We start from the raw sequence: 15,192 nt of genomic DNA, 5'->3' as shown, positions 1-15,192 counted from the left end.
GTACTGCATAACTTAGTTTCATTAAAAAGGGGATATCTGCAATACTTTCAACAATAATTTTTTTAAAAAATGACAATAACAACAACAACAACAATATCAAACGTGTATCAAGTGCCAGGCAGCATGTTAAGTGGTTAGTACTTAGGACTTTATTTAATCATCTGAGTTACATGATTCTCTCCCCTTCACTGGGAGCACAGAGGGGTAAGTAACAGATCTAAGGTCAAGGGCAGCGAGTTTAGCCATATCTGAACCTTCACTAACTGGCTCCAGAATAGATGCTGACATCCACTACTCTGTACTCTCTCGCCAGGAAGAAGTGTTCTGGACTTCTAAAACTTATTCTAACTCTTGTCTTCTCTGACTTCAATGAAGTGATTTTTTTCTAAGCAGTTTCTCCAGTTCTGCAATTGTAATGTTTTCAAAACTTTGTAAGAAATTAGAGTAAAATGATCATCTAGGGAAATTACTTCGGTGCCTATTTTTATTCTGCTTTCATTCTATGGAATTACTCCAATAATGTGATCCTCTGTCATGGCTATTAACTCATGGAAATGACAGAAGCTAAGGCACACTTGTGATCGCAGCTCTATTGTTGATGTATTCACATATAAAATCTGACTGTCATTCTGCCTTACCAATGTCTCCCATGAAATTCTTTCTCTCTCATTTAAGCCGTGTGTTCAATGGACCACAGTGTTTTAATGATTCTATAAAATATCTGGGTGCCCAATTTTCATACAAGAATCAGTATAATGAAAATAATAGTGAGTAAATGTTACATAAATTTAGAAGTACAGAATATTTTTCCTAATAATCATATCACACTGTGTAGTCTATTTTGGAGGATCGCCAAATTAAAAAATAAATTAAACATAATTCATTTGTAGTATCTGCTCCTCAGATTTCCCACGCCTGCTGATATGCTTCAGAATGAACATCTTTGTCCTCGCTTTAGGGTATTTTTAACAATGATTTTTTCCCCCCCAAAAAATGACTGAAGTTAAAATTGCATTAAGGTTGCTTATGCCCATTAATGGATATTTCTGTTTTTTCAATCGTTATATACACTTCAAGTTTCCCGGAAATATTTCTGGTCTTGGACACAACTACATATAAACAGACCCATTATGGTAAAAACAAAGAGATCGTGAATTATTGTTTGCTCTTAATTTACACCTGATAGTAAACAGAAGAGTCCCCCTTATCTGATGGACACATCAAGGTTCAAAGGCCTTGACGGAAAGCCTGACCATGAGACAAGGCGGGGGGCTCTGGTTTCCTCACTCAGATCTGGTTCCAGACAACGGAACTGGGCATCTTCAGCCACCCTCCCCAACAGGCAGGTGCCTCTCCCACAGGCCCACGAGCCACAGCCTTTCCCAAGGCCCACACTTGGAAAAATCGCTCAGGCCCCAGTACCACGACCTCTTCTTTCTTCACAATTCTCCCTGCCTTTCGGTCCCGCCTCGCCAATATATCCCAGTGTCCTTCAGCTACCCTGGGCCCCTCCTGCCTTGAGAAAAACATCACACAATCTGATTCACTCAAAGGTGTTAGTGACCTAATGTGTGACTTCACCTTGGGGACTTTGCCATCTACAAAAGGAGCCTGCAGAGGACAATACCAGGCCCCAACTTAATGAGTGACCAGTGATAGATTTAAAGCATGACTATGGGAAGTATAAGGTGGTTTTTGGAAGGAGCCTCCTCTACGCCCCTTCAAAGCACTTCACTGCCTATTTTACTCATTTTTGGCGTAAAAGTTTAGGTCCATAGTCGGCCACACACGGTTTCCAGAATTAGAAGGAAACTCACTCTCATCACTTAGGAAAATGCTTTTAGGTTCCAGATATTGCCGGATCTTAGTTCTAAGCGGTCAGAAAAAACTTTGTCATGCATAAAACTGACTAGTCAGACTAGGTGATTTCTAAAATCCTTTCCAGTTTACTTATTTTTTAACTTTTTCTAATTACCCATTGACTTTATTTTACAATAAAGAACTGCAGCCCCCAAATCTCCCTTAACCCAGTCATTTTCTCTCAATTTTGTATTATCCTGTCCACATCCCCATAGCAACAGCAATGAGGTAAGTTCTCGTAAATCAACTGATGCACTTCCATTAGTATATTGTGGGTTGATGCAAGATCTTCCTAAACCCAATCACACAACTGCTTAATCCATCCCTTACACCGTGTCTGTCCACAGACTAATATTTCTAAAATGTAAATCTGATCATGTCCTTTCCCCCTTAACATTCTTCCATTTTCCAACTGGTTTTAGAATTAAACCCAAATTCCTCGGCATGGCACACAAACACACAAAGTTACTGTGATTTGAACTTTGTGCCCTTTCTGGCTGTTTCCACACCCATTTCCCCTCCAGCCACCCAGGACTCCCTGAAAAGGCCACCATACGTGCTCAGGCCTCTGTGCCTCTGCCCACGCCACTCCCAAAGTCTTCCTTTCCTCCAACCCTTTCTACTTCTCACCTGGTTCACCCCGATTCATCTTTCAGAACGAAAGCTGAAATACTGCGTGCTTCAGGAAAACTGCGAAGTATGCTTGCTGCACTATTTATGAACATCTGATTCTGCTAAAGAGAATAAGAGGAACAAGGAGGAGAGATGGCATTAAGCATGGAAACAAGTAACCTGAGAGACATCTCAGACATCGGTAAAGTAAAGTAGGAAGGGACGGGACTATGTGTGCATCAAATAGTCATGAAGCTCTCGGAGAACCCAGTATTCATGAGGCACCCACATCCGTGAGATCTTATACAGGATCTCCACTGGTGACATCCAATTTGGTCCACCTGTCCTCTGTCCAAGACAGAAAGATAAAATAAATAGCTGCTCAGCCGGTTAAGTGTCAAGCCCAGCTGTGACAGAGTATAGTTGCCCTGTGCCTCTCTGGTAGAACAAGTACATTTCAGCTCCAGCCACCTTCCAACACTGCTCACTGTAAACTTTGGACCTCTTACCCTCATCAGCAAGAAGGCTGATGGGTAGAGATAAAGGGACCGGGGGGGGGGGGGGGGGGGAGAGAGAGAGAGAGAGAGAGAATATTAATATTGTGGATCTGTGTACCTCAGGATCTGGGTAGCATGGTCCTTCCTGCCTGTTTGCAACCTGAACTAGTATATTAATATATTCCATATATTTCCCTTTCTTTCTGTATGTTTCAAATTGATTTAATAAACTATGTGATATGTGCATCTCCGTTTGGTCTGTGGGCCTTTCTGTGTGTTTCTCGCTGGGACAGGCTTCCTGGAAGTCTATTTGGAGGCTACCATCACAGCGAGGAGTTTTCCCAAAATGCAAAGGCATCCTGTTGCCTCGGACCAGGTCCAGTGTCCTGCCTTGGCACTGCGTGGAAACATCCGTCACATAGCCAGAGGAAAAACGCGGTGGGGTAGGCGGAGCCGGGCAAAGGGGGGATAAATGGGGACGGAAAGAGACTTTGCTTTGGGCAATGGGTGCAAGATGTAGTGTGCAGATGATGTTTTGTTGAGCTGTACACATGAAACTTGCATGTATGGGTTTTGTGAACCAATGTCACCCAATAAAATCAATTTAAAAAAGGGGGGAAAAAAGAAAGCATCTATCACAGCATTTAGCTCTCCATGTTACAAAATTGTTTGCATGTTTTATTTCCCATTAGACCGTGACATGAGACTAAATCTTCTCACTCAGAGCACCTAAAATTATTAAAGACTTTGACGAGTTTGTTAAACTACAAGTCAATAAACGTGTTGCAATTCATTAGTGCCACTTGAAACCAGAATTCAGATCTCTGATTGCACCACTAGGCAGAACCAGAACCTTCCCATCTCTCAAGGTCTTGAGCAGGGGCGAGTGAGACTAAGACTCATCACTTACACTACGCCTTCCCCTGAGGAATCTGAGGTGGAGAGGGCAAAGGCATTGATCCTGATTAACTACAGGGAAAAACACCCAGTTTGATCTCCATTCTGGAGGTCAAGTGGAAAATAACTAATGAGCTAGGAGTCTTAGGAACCACACAAGGTTTCTGAAATCCTAGCATGGGTCATAGCATTTTTTCAAGAAGTAATGGTGTCGGTATTTCCCCAGATGTTTCCCCTTCAGCATCTTGAGACCCAGTAATGGCATGTTACCATCTTTGCTCTAATTCTGGACAGGGCATGCCTATTTGATGAACACCCACTTTACTTAAAAGTTTCATGGCCCTTCACCTGTTTCTTCTTTTTTGTTATAACGTGGGTGACAGAGACAGGGATTTTAAAAACTAAATGTCTACAATAAGGAACAGGTAGCTACTTACTACAATCTCTTTGCGTGGAAACTGAGGCAAACGATCCTGGTGCATTTTCTAGTTTCCATTATGTGCAATTATTTCTTTTCCTCTCCTGTCATTTAAGCCTTCGAGTCTCCTGCATATCAAGCCTCACTCTCGTTTTCGCCATGGATTCCCTTTTGCTCACTTGCTCCAGCTCCATCTGGTACCTCTCCACCGTCTGCTGTCTCTCTTCATCACTCCCTTATTTTTACTCTGTTCTCTCTCTCGTCTTTTTCTCTTTTTTCCCCCCCAGGTCTTTTGGTCCATTGCTCAGTCCCTCCAGCAGGGACAAGAGAGTGTGATTAGGAATGTATCTGCAAGAAGACACAAATGCAAGACAAAAGCATTAGGTTCCAACTGACACTGAAATGCCCCAGCCTGGTGGTCAGGGCACTCCACCAGAACTATAAAATTCTTCCAGAAAAATAGCAAGACAGAATTCATTTTAAATTACTTTAAGAAGTAATCAGACACCCTGAAACCTTTTTTGAGAGGAAGTAGTAGTAAAAGAGGGAGGGAATCTTAAATTAAGTCAAAGATTATGAGCAATAATTCTGGGAAAGTGTTAGAAGTCAATATTTTTTAAGTATCCTATTTTCCTATATGTTTGAAACATAATTATAGGTCTTAACCTACTGTGTGCATTAAACTATAATTGACGAAAGAGAAAACATAATTGCAGTGTAATTTTTTAATGTAAAGACATCCCAGATGCCCAAACTAAAAATTCAAACTTCCAACAGCATTTTGGAATGTTCATATATTTTTTAAAAAACTGGTTTTCATTGCCAAACATGACTCTAAACTTAAGAAAATAAAATTCCTGGTCAGCAAGAGTTTTGTATGAAATTCTGCTAATGTAAAATAAACACTTCCCCTTAATATGGTATTTTAGTATACTTTCATTCATGTATGCTTTTCTTTTATGTTCTACAACAAAGAAAAAGATACTAATTTTTCCCAAAAAATCTAAAGCTTGAATGCCAACTCATGTTTTTGTTTTCAAAAATTAATAAAAGTGGCATAAATCAACTAGACATCCCTAAAACGACATTCGTTGATTGTGTAGTATTTTTGCTATGTTGTTAGCTTTCCACTTCCACAAGCTTTTTTTTTTTTTAAACAAAGTTCTCTGGGAAATTGTGTCCTCTTGTGGTCACTAGCAAAAACAACATGTTTTCTGCAGAAGGAATCAATCCTAACAATGAATACAGGATTTAAGGATTCAGGAAAAGCCATTGGAGAAAAAAAGGAAACCCCTTGAAGTGAAGAGAGATGAAAGTTGTAAGTAATTAGAAAGGGAAATTTCGCTGGAAAAACACAGAATGCAAATCATTTGATTTATATTTAAATTGCTCGGTTATGAGATGATTAAAAAGGAGGTAAAATGCATATGATGTAGGAAGATTGTGGCCATGATAAAGGCCTCTATGAAAAAATATGAATTTCTTAATTATGTCTTCAGTTATCGCAGTGATTCTTTCAAATAAGTAAAGTGAGAGTGTATTTCAACAAGGTTAGTTGGCAGCAAAGACAGGCACGGACTTTCTAGCCTATGCACCCAATACACTAATAAAGACTTTGGGGAAAGGCTCTTTAAAACTCCATACTTTTCCACACTCTGATTCTCCTCTCCCTACAAGTTCAGCAAGTTGTGTCTCCTCATTTCACCCTCATTTTGAGTGCACAATGCCAGATATTGGAAAAACTAATATTTATTGGAAAATCTGATTTGCTCATTTGAGGTGTTCTTGGCAACTCAATTTCTAGTGCTTTCTATTTTTTCAACTTCTGGATTTCAAGCTTCAAATTTTAGTTGCTTATAACTTTAGCTTCTTTTTCCTTAAGAAATACAGAAACAGAAACATAGAATCAGTTAAATTCATGAATGAGCCTAACATTAAAAGAGAAAGAGACTGACCCCTTGGTTAGGGCAAGGTGTTCAAACATCATTAAGGCTACCTGTGTCCCAGGGAAATAATCTGCTTTTATACAGTTATCAAAGTCACTTGTGCTGCCACAAACTTTAGGCTGCACTTTGATAAGAGCCCCTCACTTAAATTCCTGTACAGTGTTCAAACCCAGATTTAATCTACAATGTGCTGTCTCATCTGAGATCCACTCACTGCAGCCTTTTCCAGTTTGCGCCCCCTTCTGTGTGAATCATCCTGTGCTTCATTCATGCAACTGGGAGAAATTATTTCACAGAACCTAAGCCGACAAGCAGGTGGTAGGTCATCCAAAGACTGAGGAGGAAGCGGAGACACAGAGTCAGTTATTCATCTTTTGTGCAAGACCAACCCCAAAACTTACCAGCTTGCTAACAGTTTCATAGTGTGTGTGTGTGTCTTTTCCATCTCTAAAAGTATTTCTAAATGACTGTTGCTACGAGAATGCCCGTGCAAACTCAAACTGTAAAGATACAGATGCCTACATACTTATTGCATATGCTCAGTATGAGATTCTTAACTCTGTTACTTGTAACAGTTTTCTTAAAAAAATTAACACAGCACACATTCCTCAGGACGGACTGCAAACAGCCAAGTTAGCAGTTTGAAAACAAAGCTCGTTTTGAGTTATCGAGTGCAAAAGAAAACCTTTTTTGTTTTCAGTTAAATTACGTTCAGAAAATTGATTTTCGAAGTAGGCAAAAAAGAATTAGTAAATGGCAATTAATCCAGTGTTCCCAATGAAGATAGCGCTTCCCGGACATTCTTCACGTCAGGCTGAGTTGGGGCTCAAAGGGAAATTTCAAAGACTGTTTTAATTTTAAGAGTTTCGAAATTAGGCTTTCACAATTGAGCTTTCGTTTGTTAAAGTGAGTACATCTAAAGTTATCACTGGTGTGGTGTTTGCAACATAGGCGGAATTGCTTTTGGCTCATGAGCACATAGACAGGGATCCCGCCTTTGCTCTTGCCTCAGGAAGTGTGGCTAAGAAAATCCTCAGATACAGTGTCAGGTGGGGTGCAGACCGGGCAAGTGGGACAATCCCGCCGGGATTCAATCTGCAGGCTACAGCCTTCTGCTCGCAAAGCAACATTGGAGCCCTCAGAGCCCAGTCCCATCCCCATTCCTTCTCAGAGCTCAAGTCATTCATTGTGACTTGCTCAGGGACGTTTCTGCGGGATGGTTCTAGTTAGGTCATTCATTTTAAACCCTCTAAGCATTCTGTCACTCAGAGCTTCACCTCAACCCCCAGGGTCCCTGCGCCGGCCAGGAGCTCTTCATGCTCTAGAGAAGTTTAGTGCCAGGAGAAGGGCTGGGCTCCCTTGTTTAGGAGCCAGTCTCGGTGATTGATGACTTGGCCAGTCGGGCTGGCTAAGGATCCCAGGCTGCAGCGCTGTCAAGGACTCGGTTTCTCTCCCAGTTTCCCCGCCCCCATTTTCAGCCCCCACCCCCACCCCCACCCCCATTCCCCTCGGTCAGGTACGGTTTCCTTTACACTTTGCCCACACTTTCCTGTCTTGCTTACTCACAGCCACAAAGGAAAGCGTCCAAATAGTCGATCTCTTTATTTTTTGAGAATTCGGCTAAAGAGAAAAAAACAACACACAAAACAAAATTCAGATTTGAGATTGATCTCTTTCTCAAAAAAAAAACAACCAAAACAACAACAAAAAACGAGATAGGCGAAGGTGGGAAATGTTCAAGATTTCTGCAGCTACTTTCAAATAAGAATCGCGGAATATTCTGCAATTCCGATTTACAAGAAAGAGCACTTGGTAGATACCAGGGCAGAACTTTTGCCCGGTCTCTAACTGCTCCCAGGAGATCAAGTTCTCCCGGCAGAAGATGCAAAAACACAAGGGTGACATATCAGGGTGCGTTTTGTTTTAAGGAGACCTGCCTGAGTGCTAGTAAGTGGAGGTCAAGTAGAATTTGATTTTCAGACAGGCTTTGATTTTAAAGTATGGCAGTGACTGGAGAGGCAGGCCGGTTGGCACGCTGTGGTCATTGTTGCCGAGCATCTGTAAAAACGGTGCCGGACAAACCCTGCAAGTCGCCCCTCCCAAGGCAGCACAGCCTCGCTCGGCCCCGCGGGAGGGGCGCCGCTCGCCCTCACTGCGCCCAGGAGACCAGGCGCTCCAGGCCGCTGGGTTTCCCGGACCAAAGCCGAGGCCTCAGCGGGCACCGCCACGTGGCCTGCTCGCGTGTCGCCTGGGCTCCCGCCTCCTCCTGCGGCCGCCCGCAACCGCGACCCTCGGTCTGGCCACGAAAGAGGCGCTTTGCTGAGTCAGTTCTCATCTCTGAGTCCAGACTGGGGAGACCTTGAGTGGACCTCGGCCTGCGCAGGGGACCTGAGCCCAGGGCACTGAACTCAAGCAGCCCCCCCCCCCAATCTGACCCCTCAAACCGACTACTGCTTTTGGCCGCTGGTTTGCTTTGCAAAGCAACGCATGACCATGAAACGGTTATTCTACCCCAACTGGCTCCAAAGAAGAAAAGGTTGAGCACTGCAAAGATGAGCTTCCCTTCCACGGCGGTTTCCCTTCCCTTCCCCTTCCCCAGCTCACCAACTTTTGTTGCTTCCAATTTGCCAGATTCTACACCAACACCCTCTTTGGGGTTCTTCGTTGTTACCTTATTATACTGAAATGCTTAAAATGTAAACGTGTCCAAGCAATTGGCATGCGTTTGGGGCGCAGGACGCATAACTGACCACTCGACCTCCAGGAACTGGGGTGGGGAAGGAGGTTCTCCCAGCCGGCAGCCCCCCGTGTCCAGGCAACGCTGAGCCCCCGTCTCACGCTTTCGAGCCGACCTTTAGAGGTTGCCACGCGAGGGCTCATTTGGGAGTGGGGTGGGGACAAAACGGCCCTCCACCTTGGGCCGGCAGCGCAGGCGGTCAGGGCCGCGGCGAAGTCGCTGCGCTGCCCCCCTCTGGCCCTACTGCCTCCTCCAAGGACAGGAGGCCGGCCTTCCGCGGGAGAGCGAACTTCTGCCTCTTTCTAGCACCTTCGGAGGTACAGCACCCTGGGTGCTGGGAAGCTTTAGTTTGGATCGCTATTCAGAGAGACAGAACCTCGGACGCCTCTCGGGCAGGGGTGAGAGAGCAGGCCTGGGCGCACATTCGCAGTCCCGGCGGCGTGGCCACGTCTCCAGGAACGCCCACGACCGCCGGGCCAGCCGCGGTAGTTTGGCCCTTGGGACTCCAGGGGCCTGTCTACTTGACCATTGGATGGGCTACGCGGTTGCCAATTTTCTTTCCATTTCTCTCCCGCCCAACCGGCCCCACGGACCTGGAGGGTACTGGGGCGAAATGAGACATCACCCACTGCGCAGAAGCCGCTGCCCTCGCTGCTGTCACAGCCACTCCGGGAGGGACCGACCCCGCGGCCGCGACGGTCCCCTCCGGCGGCTCCCCCGGGCTGCGCTCGGGTGCGGGGGCGCGGCCCGCGCGCTCCGGCGCGGAAGAAAATCGCCGGATCCCGCGGGCGGAGGGCGGCGGGGCGGGAAGGGGGAGGGCAGCAAAGAGGCGGGCAGAGGGGCCGGCCGCAGGGGCCAGGTCGGTTTTGAATGGTTTGGGAGGACGGGTTGTTAGACCCCGAGGAAGGGGGGTGGGGACGGAGAAGGGGGGCTGGAAAGCGGAAACTTTCCTATAAAACTTCGAAAAGTCCCTCCTCCCCACGTCAGGCCAATGACACTGCTGCCCCCAAACTTTCCGCCAGCACAGAGATATAAGAGCCTCCAAGTCTGCAGCTTTCGCTCAACTCCCAGACACCTCGCGGGCTAGCCGGCACCGGCGGCGTTTCCAGGAGGCCGAGCGGGTGTGCGTGCGGCCGCTGGGCGCCTTCTTTTTGGACCTCGGGGCCATCCACACCGTCCCCTCCCCCTCCCGCCTCCCTCCCCGCCTCCCCCGCGCGCCCTCCCCGCGGAGATCCTCCCCGTCCCTCCTCCCGCTCCCTCCTCGGCGGGCCGCACCGCCCGGGCCGGCGCCGCGCGCGGGGGAAGCTGGCGGGCTGAGGCGCCCGGCTCTCCTCCTCTTCCCCGGGCCGCTCCTCTGCCCCGGGCCTGCGAGGCCGCACGTTGCCGCCCGAGAGATGATGCAGGACGTGTCCAGCTCGCCAGTCTCGCCGGCCGACGACAGCCTGAGCAACAGCGAGGAGGAGCCGGACCGGCAGCAGCCCCCGAGCGGCAAGCGCGGGGGGCGCAAGCGGCGCAGCAGCCGGCGCAGCGCAGCCGGCGGCTCGGGGCCCGGCGGGGCCGCGGGCGGGGGCGTCGGAGGCGGCGAGGAGCCGGGCAGCCCGGCCCAGGGCAAGCGCGGCAAGAAGTCCGCGGGCGGCGGCGGCGGCGCGGGCGGCGGCGGCAGCAGCAGCGGCGGCGGGAGCCCGCAGTCCTACGAGGAGCTGCAGACGCAGCGGGTCATGGCCAACGTGCGGGAGCGCCAGCGCACGCAGTCGCTGAACGAGGCGTTCGCCGCGCTGCGGAAGATCATCCCCACGCTGCCCTCGGACAAGCTGAGCAAGATCCAGACCCTCAAGTTGGCGGCCAGGTACATCGACTTCCTCTACCAGGTCCTCCAGAGCGACGAGCTGGACTCCAAGATGGCAAGCTGCAGCTATGTGGCCCACGAGAGGCTCAGCTACGCCTTCTCGGTCTGGAGGATGGAGGGGGCCTGGTCCATGTCCGCGTCCCACTAGCAGGCGGAGCTCCCCACCCCCTCGGCAGGGCCGGAGACCTAGGTAAGGACCGGCGCTCCTGCGCCCCTAATGCGCTCAGGTGGCGGGACTGGCGGCCAGGCCGCGGACCCCCGCCCACCGCGCCTTCCTCCCCGCTCCCGCTCTCCCCTCAGCCTCCCCACCCAACCCGGCACCGCCACCGCACCCCGAGCGTCCCCGGAGGCAGTTGGGTAGGGCTGGGGAGTGAGGGATGCGCCCCGGTGAAGGTGTGCGTGTGGGTGAGCGTGCGTGACAGGCTGGAGGGAAGCCTTGCGAGTCGAGGGTCATGGGTAAGGACGGTTGCCAGCGCCTCCCTTTCTCTTGGCTTTCAAGTTTTAGTTCTTTTTACAACCGATGTTTCCAAATTCCACCTCCTTCTTTCCGCCCACCCACTTCCTCTTGCCCTTGGGCTGAAATCCTTCCAGGTTGTTCAGCGTAATTTCTCGGTGGTGGTGATAAGAGCCGTGCTCACTAGTCGTAGAAAACAGCCACAGAGACCTAAACAATAACCAACTTTACCCCCTTTTGGGTTTTTGCAGATGTCATTGTTTCCAGAGAAGGAGAAAATGGACAGTCTAGAGACTCTGGAGCTGGATAACTAAAAATAAATATATATGCCAAAGATTTTCTTGGAAATTAGAAGAGCAGAACCCAAATTCAAAGAAACAGGGCGTGGGGCGCACTTTTAAAAGAGAAAGCGAGACAGGCCCGTGGACAGAGATTCCCAGACGGGCAGCGGCACCATCCTCACACCTCTACATTCTGATAGAAGTTTGAACAGTTGTTTGTGTTCCTTTTTTTTTTTTATGACGAAGAATGTTTTTATTTTTATTTTTTCATGCATGCATTCTCAAGAGGTCGTGCCAATCAGCCACTGAAAGGAAAGGCATCATTATGGACTTTCTCCATTTTAAAATGGTAACAATCAGAGGAATTTTAAGAACACCTTTAGAAATAAAAATGCTGGAATCAAACTGACTTGCAAAATCAGTCAGTTAATTCCTTTTTTCATCCTTCCTCTGAGGGAAAAAAAACTTAAAATACAAAAAACAACATTCTATTTATTTATTGATGACCCATGGTAAAATGCAAATAGATCCGGTGTCTAAATGCATTCATATTTTTATGATTGTTTTGTAAATATCTTTGTATATTATTTTTCTGCAATAAATAAATATGACTGAAAATTTTAAGAACCTTAGAGTTTGGTCTATATTTTTAAAGCTCAGGATTAAGTTGGAGATAAATACCTGCTTGTTTAACTCTGGAGGCACACAGGAGGGAGGGGGCACTAATATAAACAAAGGAGTGCAAAACTCAAATAAACTAGCTACTGACAGGTACAGGCATGCTATTTAGAAAGACAGCTTTATTATTATTCCAGTTGGTGTTCAGAGGGCTTAGTGGCATCTCTCCATCTCTTATCAGGTCCCCAAACGGCAAAAACTTAAATCTGTTATTTACCCCTCTTGCTTATATTTTGAAGAGGCAGCTATAAAAGTTAAGTCAGCACTGTTTTGTCTTGTTACTGTATGTTTTTGTCATGTCCTCCAATTTTCGTGAGGACTCTTAAATAATGGATTTATTTCAGTGAAAGGATGCATAAAGTGTTATTAAAATTATCAATCTATATACACATGTAAATGAATACATGTGCATAGAAAATAATGAAGTTTAATTCAGCAGGAAAGAGAATTCCATTTGTAAAGTAATTTACTTAACTCTTCTTTCATGAATGAAAATGACATTTAGTGTCACGTTTGCTGAAAAAGAAAGCCAAAGTTAAGAATTTTCCCATTTTGATGTTACCCATTTGGGAAGCATGTTCCTCCTTTATATACAGTGAACATGTGGAGTGAAATACAATTAACAAAGAACATGAACTTTCAGCATCCTCGGTAACTATTGGAACAATTACAATTTTAAATGCTATAGCTATTCATTTTCTAGTTGGTTCATTAGCAAATATATTTTATCCAAAATTACACAGAATTTTTCCCCATTACATTATGTATACAAAATCTGATAAAGTTAAGTAAAACAATAGGCTACAAATGGTGCTTGATTTTTATTTCATTCTGGTTATTTCTGGGCCAGGAAAGTCCTGGCTTTTATAATTAATATCATCAGAAATGGTAAGTTTGTATCACTTAGTTCATAACTTTTACTTCCAGTTTACTGCATTCGAATATAAATAGGAAAGCTTTCAAACTGGAAAATAATTTTGCTGCCTAATTCAAACAATGGCTGTGGCAAATAAGTATGAATGCAAACAGATCATGTTTGCTCAGCTCAGGTCGAGGTTGTTATATTCCCCGAGGTTTTTGTTTCCCTCCCCACACACCTTCACAGAATGCTGACTTAACAGTATTGTACATTTATTATAGCGAATATTTTAAACCGTAGTTTACGAGAGGAAGCCCGTAGCATTTATTTATATTAAAAGATTAGTGGAAGCTTGGGGAATTAATTTTTGGATTTTGCTAGTCTTTTACCAAATAATGAGATGGGAAAGTAATTATGTGTGGGTGTATTTGCATGTGTGTGTGTGTGTGTGTGTGTGTGTGTGTGTGCAGGGCAGAAATGTGAGGAGAGTGCTCTAGAAGGATGAGGGAGACCATCGAGATGGTAATTCTCTTTCCTGTGTGTATCATCAAACCACCTCCATTTTCTAAATTGTTCATGGAGGAACCTCCTTGTTCACTAGCTTGGTCTGACTATTTGATATTTCAGATTTCTTGACGTACATCAGGATGGAGCTGACCCTCATTGCTGAGAAGGTAATCTCTATATCTTAACTCTGATGATATAAAAACCAGAAGTTTCAAAAAACAGGTAGTCTTCCATTTGCCTCTTTTTTCCTGGTGTTTTGCTCTCTCCATTTTTCTTGTAAGAGAAAACACTTTGGAGAAAAGCAAATGCCACATTTCTATTGAGTAATACTAAATACTAAGCTGAAGGTAATATTTTCCCCTAGATTTTCAGAGAAATAAACAAATGAATGAAAGCAAGGTGGTGGCTAGTTTTACTTTGAGAATTAGGGTGAAAAACAACAACTATTAAAATACAATTTTCAGCTTGCAGACTATTTCTATATTCCAACTTCCCAACCCCAATACACATGATGCTGCTAATTCTTTTTTAGAATAGAAATAAAGCCACCTGTGTGTTTTTTCCATTATTTCGTGTTGCATTTTATTTCATTTTATTTTTGCTACCCATTCTTATTTAAAGGACACTTGGAAGTGACTTACTTCTGTATCAGAAGTGAGAATTTAATGTGGTGGCTGGACCCAGGAGTCTTAACCCTTTAACCAGAACCTATCACTGGAGGACAAGTATTGTATTAAGGTGTCTTGGGTGAATTCTAAACTGAGTAAGAATGTTTATTGTGCACATAATTTTTTTGTCTTGCTCTTAATGCCGTTGGATTGATTGATAGCCTTCAGTCATAAGCGAGCAAGTTTTGTTCCCATATACACACATTTCCCCTCTGTGCACGCGCTTGCTGAGCACACGCACGGTTGGTAGTTCATGCACAGTCACAGGTACCCTTCCCCGAGTGAAACACACACAGTAACGCTCAAGAGCAGAAACTCGCACAACGTGTGCCCTTCTTTCCCACACCCGACAATGGCACAAGCTTCTTGCTCCCTCGGCCTCCAGGCTCATACTCATAACGGAGCTTTTTAAGGGACACTTGGCCTCTTGCAAAAAAGTCGAGCATTTTGCACATTCCACGGTTTGGCAAACCCAGAACTGGTTATTTTCTCTAGACCGGTATCAAGTTCTTCTCAGGCATATGATTTCACTTGAAGTCCTGCCCAGGAATCCTTCAAAGTGAGCGTTTGTCCCGCTCTCATGATGTCAGGCGGTTTTCCCTGCATCTGTAATTTGAAGAAAAACAAACAAACCTGCGGGGAACAAACGCCACGGAAACCCAAACAGAACTCAGCGGGGAGCGGGAGTCTCACCTGCAGCGGGCGCGGGAGGGGACTGGGGCCCAGACTCCCCTGCGTGGGTGGCAGCGCCGTGGGGTCGGCGACAGCGCCCGGCCCTCCTCGGCCGGCGCGCGGCGCCCGGGGCCCTGCGTCTGGCGGTGGCGCGGGGGCCGCGGCTCCAAGTGTCAGCGGTAGCGAGGGGAGCGGCGGCGCAGCAGCTTCAGGCGAAGGCCCAACCTCAGATTTCCAGAGACAGGCCCGCATTAGCGACA

General features: G+C 46.2%; 1 protein-coding gene and 1 long non-coding RNA gene across 3 annotated transcripts; one reads left to right on the top strand and one right to left on the bottom strand.

The window, feature by feature from the left end:
• Positions 1-4,542: 4,542 nt before the first annotated feature.
• On the bottom strand, positions 4,543-8,260 carry LOC107540313 (uncharacterized). Of its 2 annotated transcripts, none has more exons than XR_001603489.2 (3): positions 7,793-8,260; positions 6,445-6,564; positions 4,543-4,632 (listed from the first exon to the last, which is right to left on the bottom strand). It is a non-coding gene; the product is annotated as an uncharacterized LOC107540313 (long non-coding RNA). The 2 variants fall into 2 exon arrangements; XR_001603488.2 differs by having other exon boundaries at positions 4,547-6,160.
• A 1,760-nt stretch (positions 8,261-10,020) lies between these two features.
• Positions 10,021-12,175, top strand: TWIST1 (twist family bHLH transcription factor 1). The gene is made up of 2 exons (XM_016217070.2): positions 10,021-11,003; positions 11,519-12,175. Exon 1 carries the CDS (start codon positions 10,362-10,364, stop codon positions 10,959-10,961), a length of 600 nt encoding a protein of 199 aa, XP_016072556.2. The 5' UTR covers positions 10,021-10,361; the 3' UTR covers positions 10,962-11,003; positions 11,519-12,175.
• The last annotated feature ends 3,017 nt before the right edge of the window (positions 12,176-15,192 follow it).

The sequence above is a fragment of the Miniopterus natalensis genome, chromosome 10 (genome assembly GCF_054644295.1).
Source record: "Miniopterus natalensis isolate mMinNat1 chromosome 10, mMinNat1.hap1, whole genome shotgun sequence".
Classification (NCBI taxonomy): Eukaryota; Metazoa; Chordata; class Mammalia; order Chiroptera; family Miniopteridae; genus Miniopterus; species Miniopterus natalensis.
The sequence above is the reverse complement of the archived record's forward strand: the minus strand, read 5'-3'. Positions and strand labels throughout refer to the sequence as shown.

Excerpts from the sequence above, each read along its gene's own strand:
- TWIST1 (XM_016217070.2), top strand. The coding sequence starts at position 10,362 with ATGATGCAGGACGTGTCCAGCTCGCCAGTCTCGCCGGCCGACGACAGC.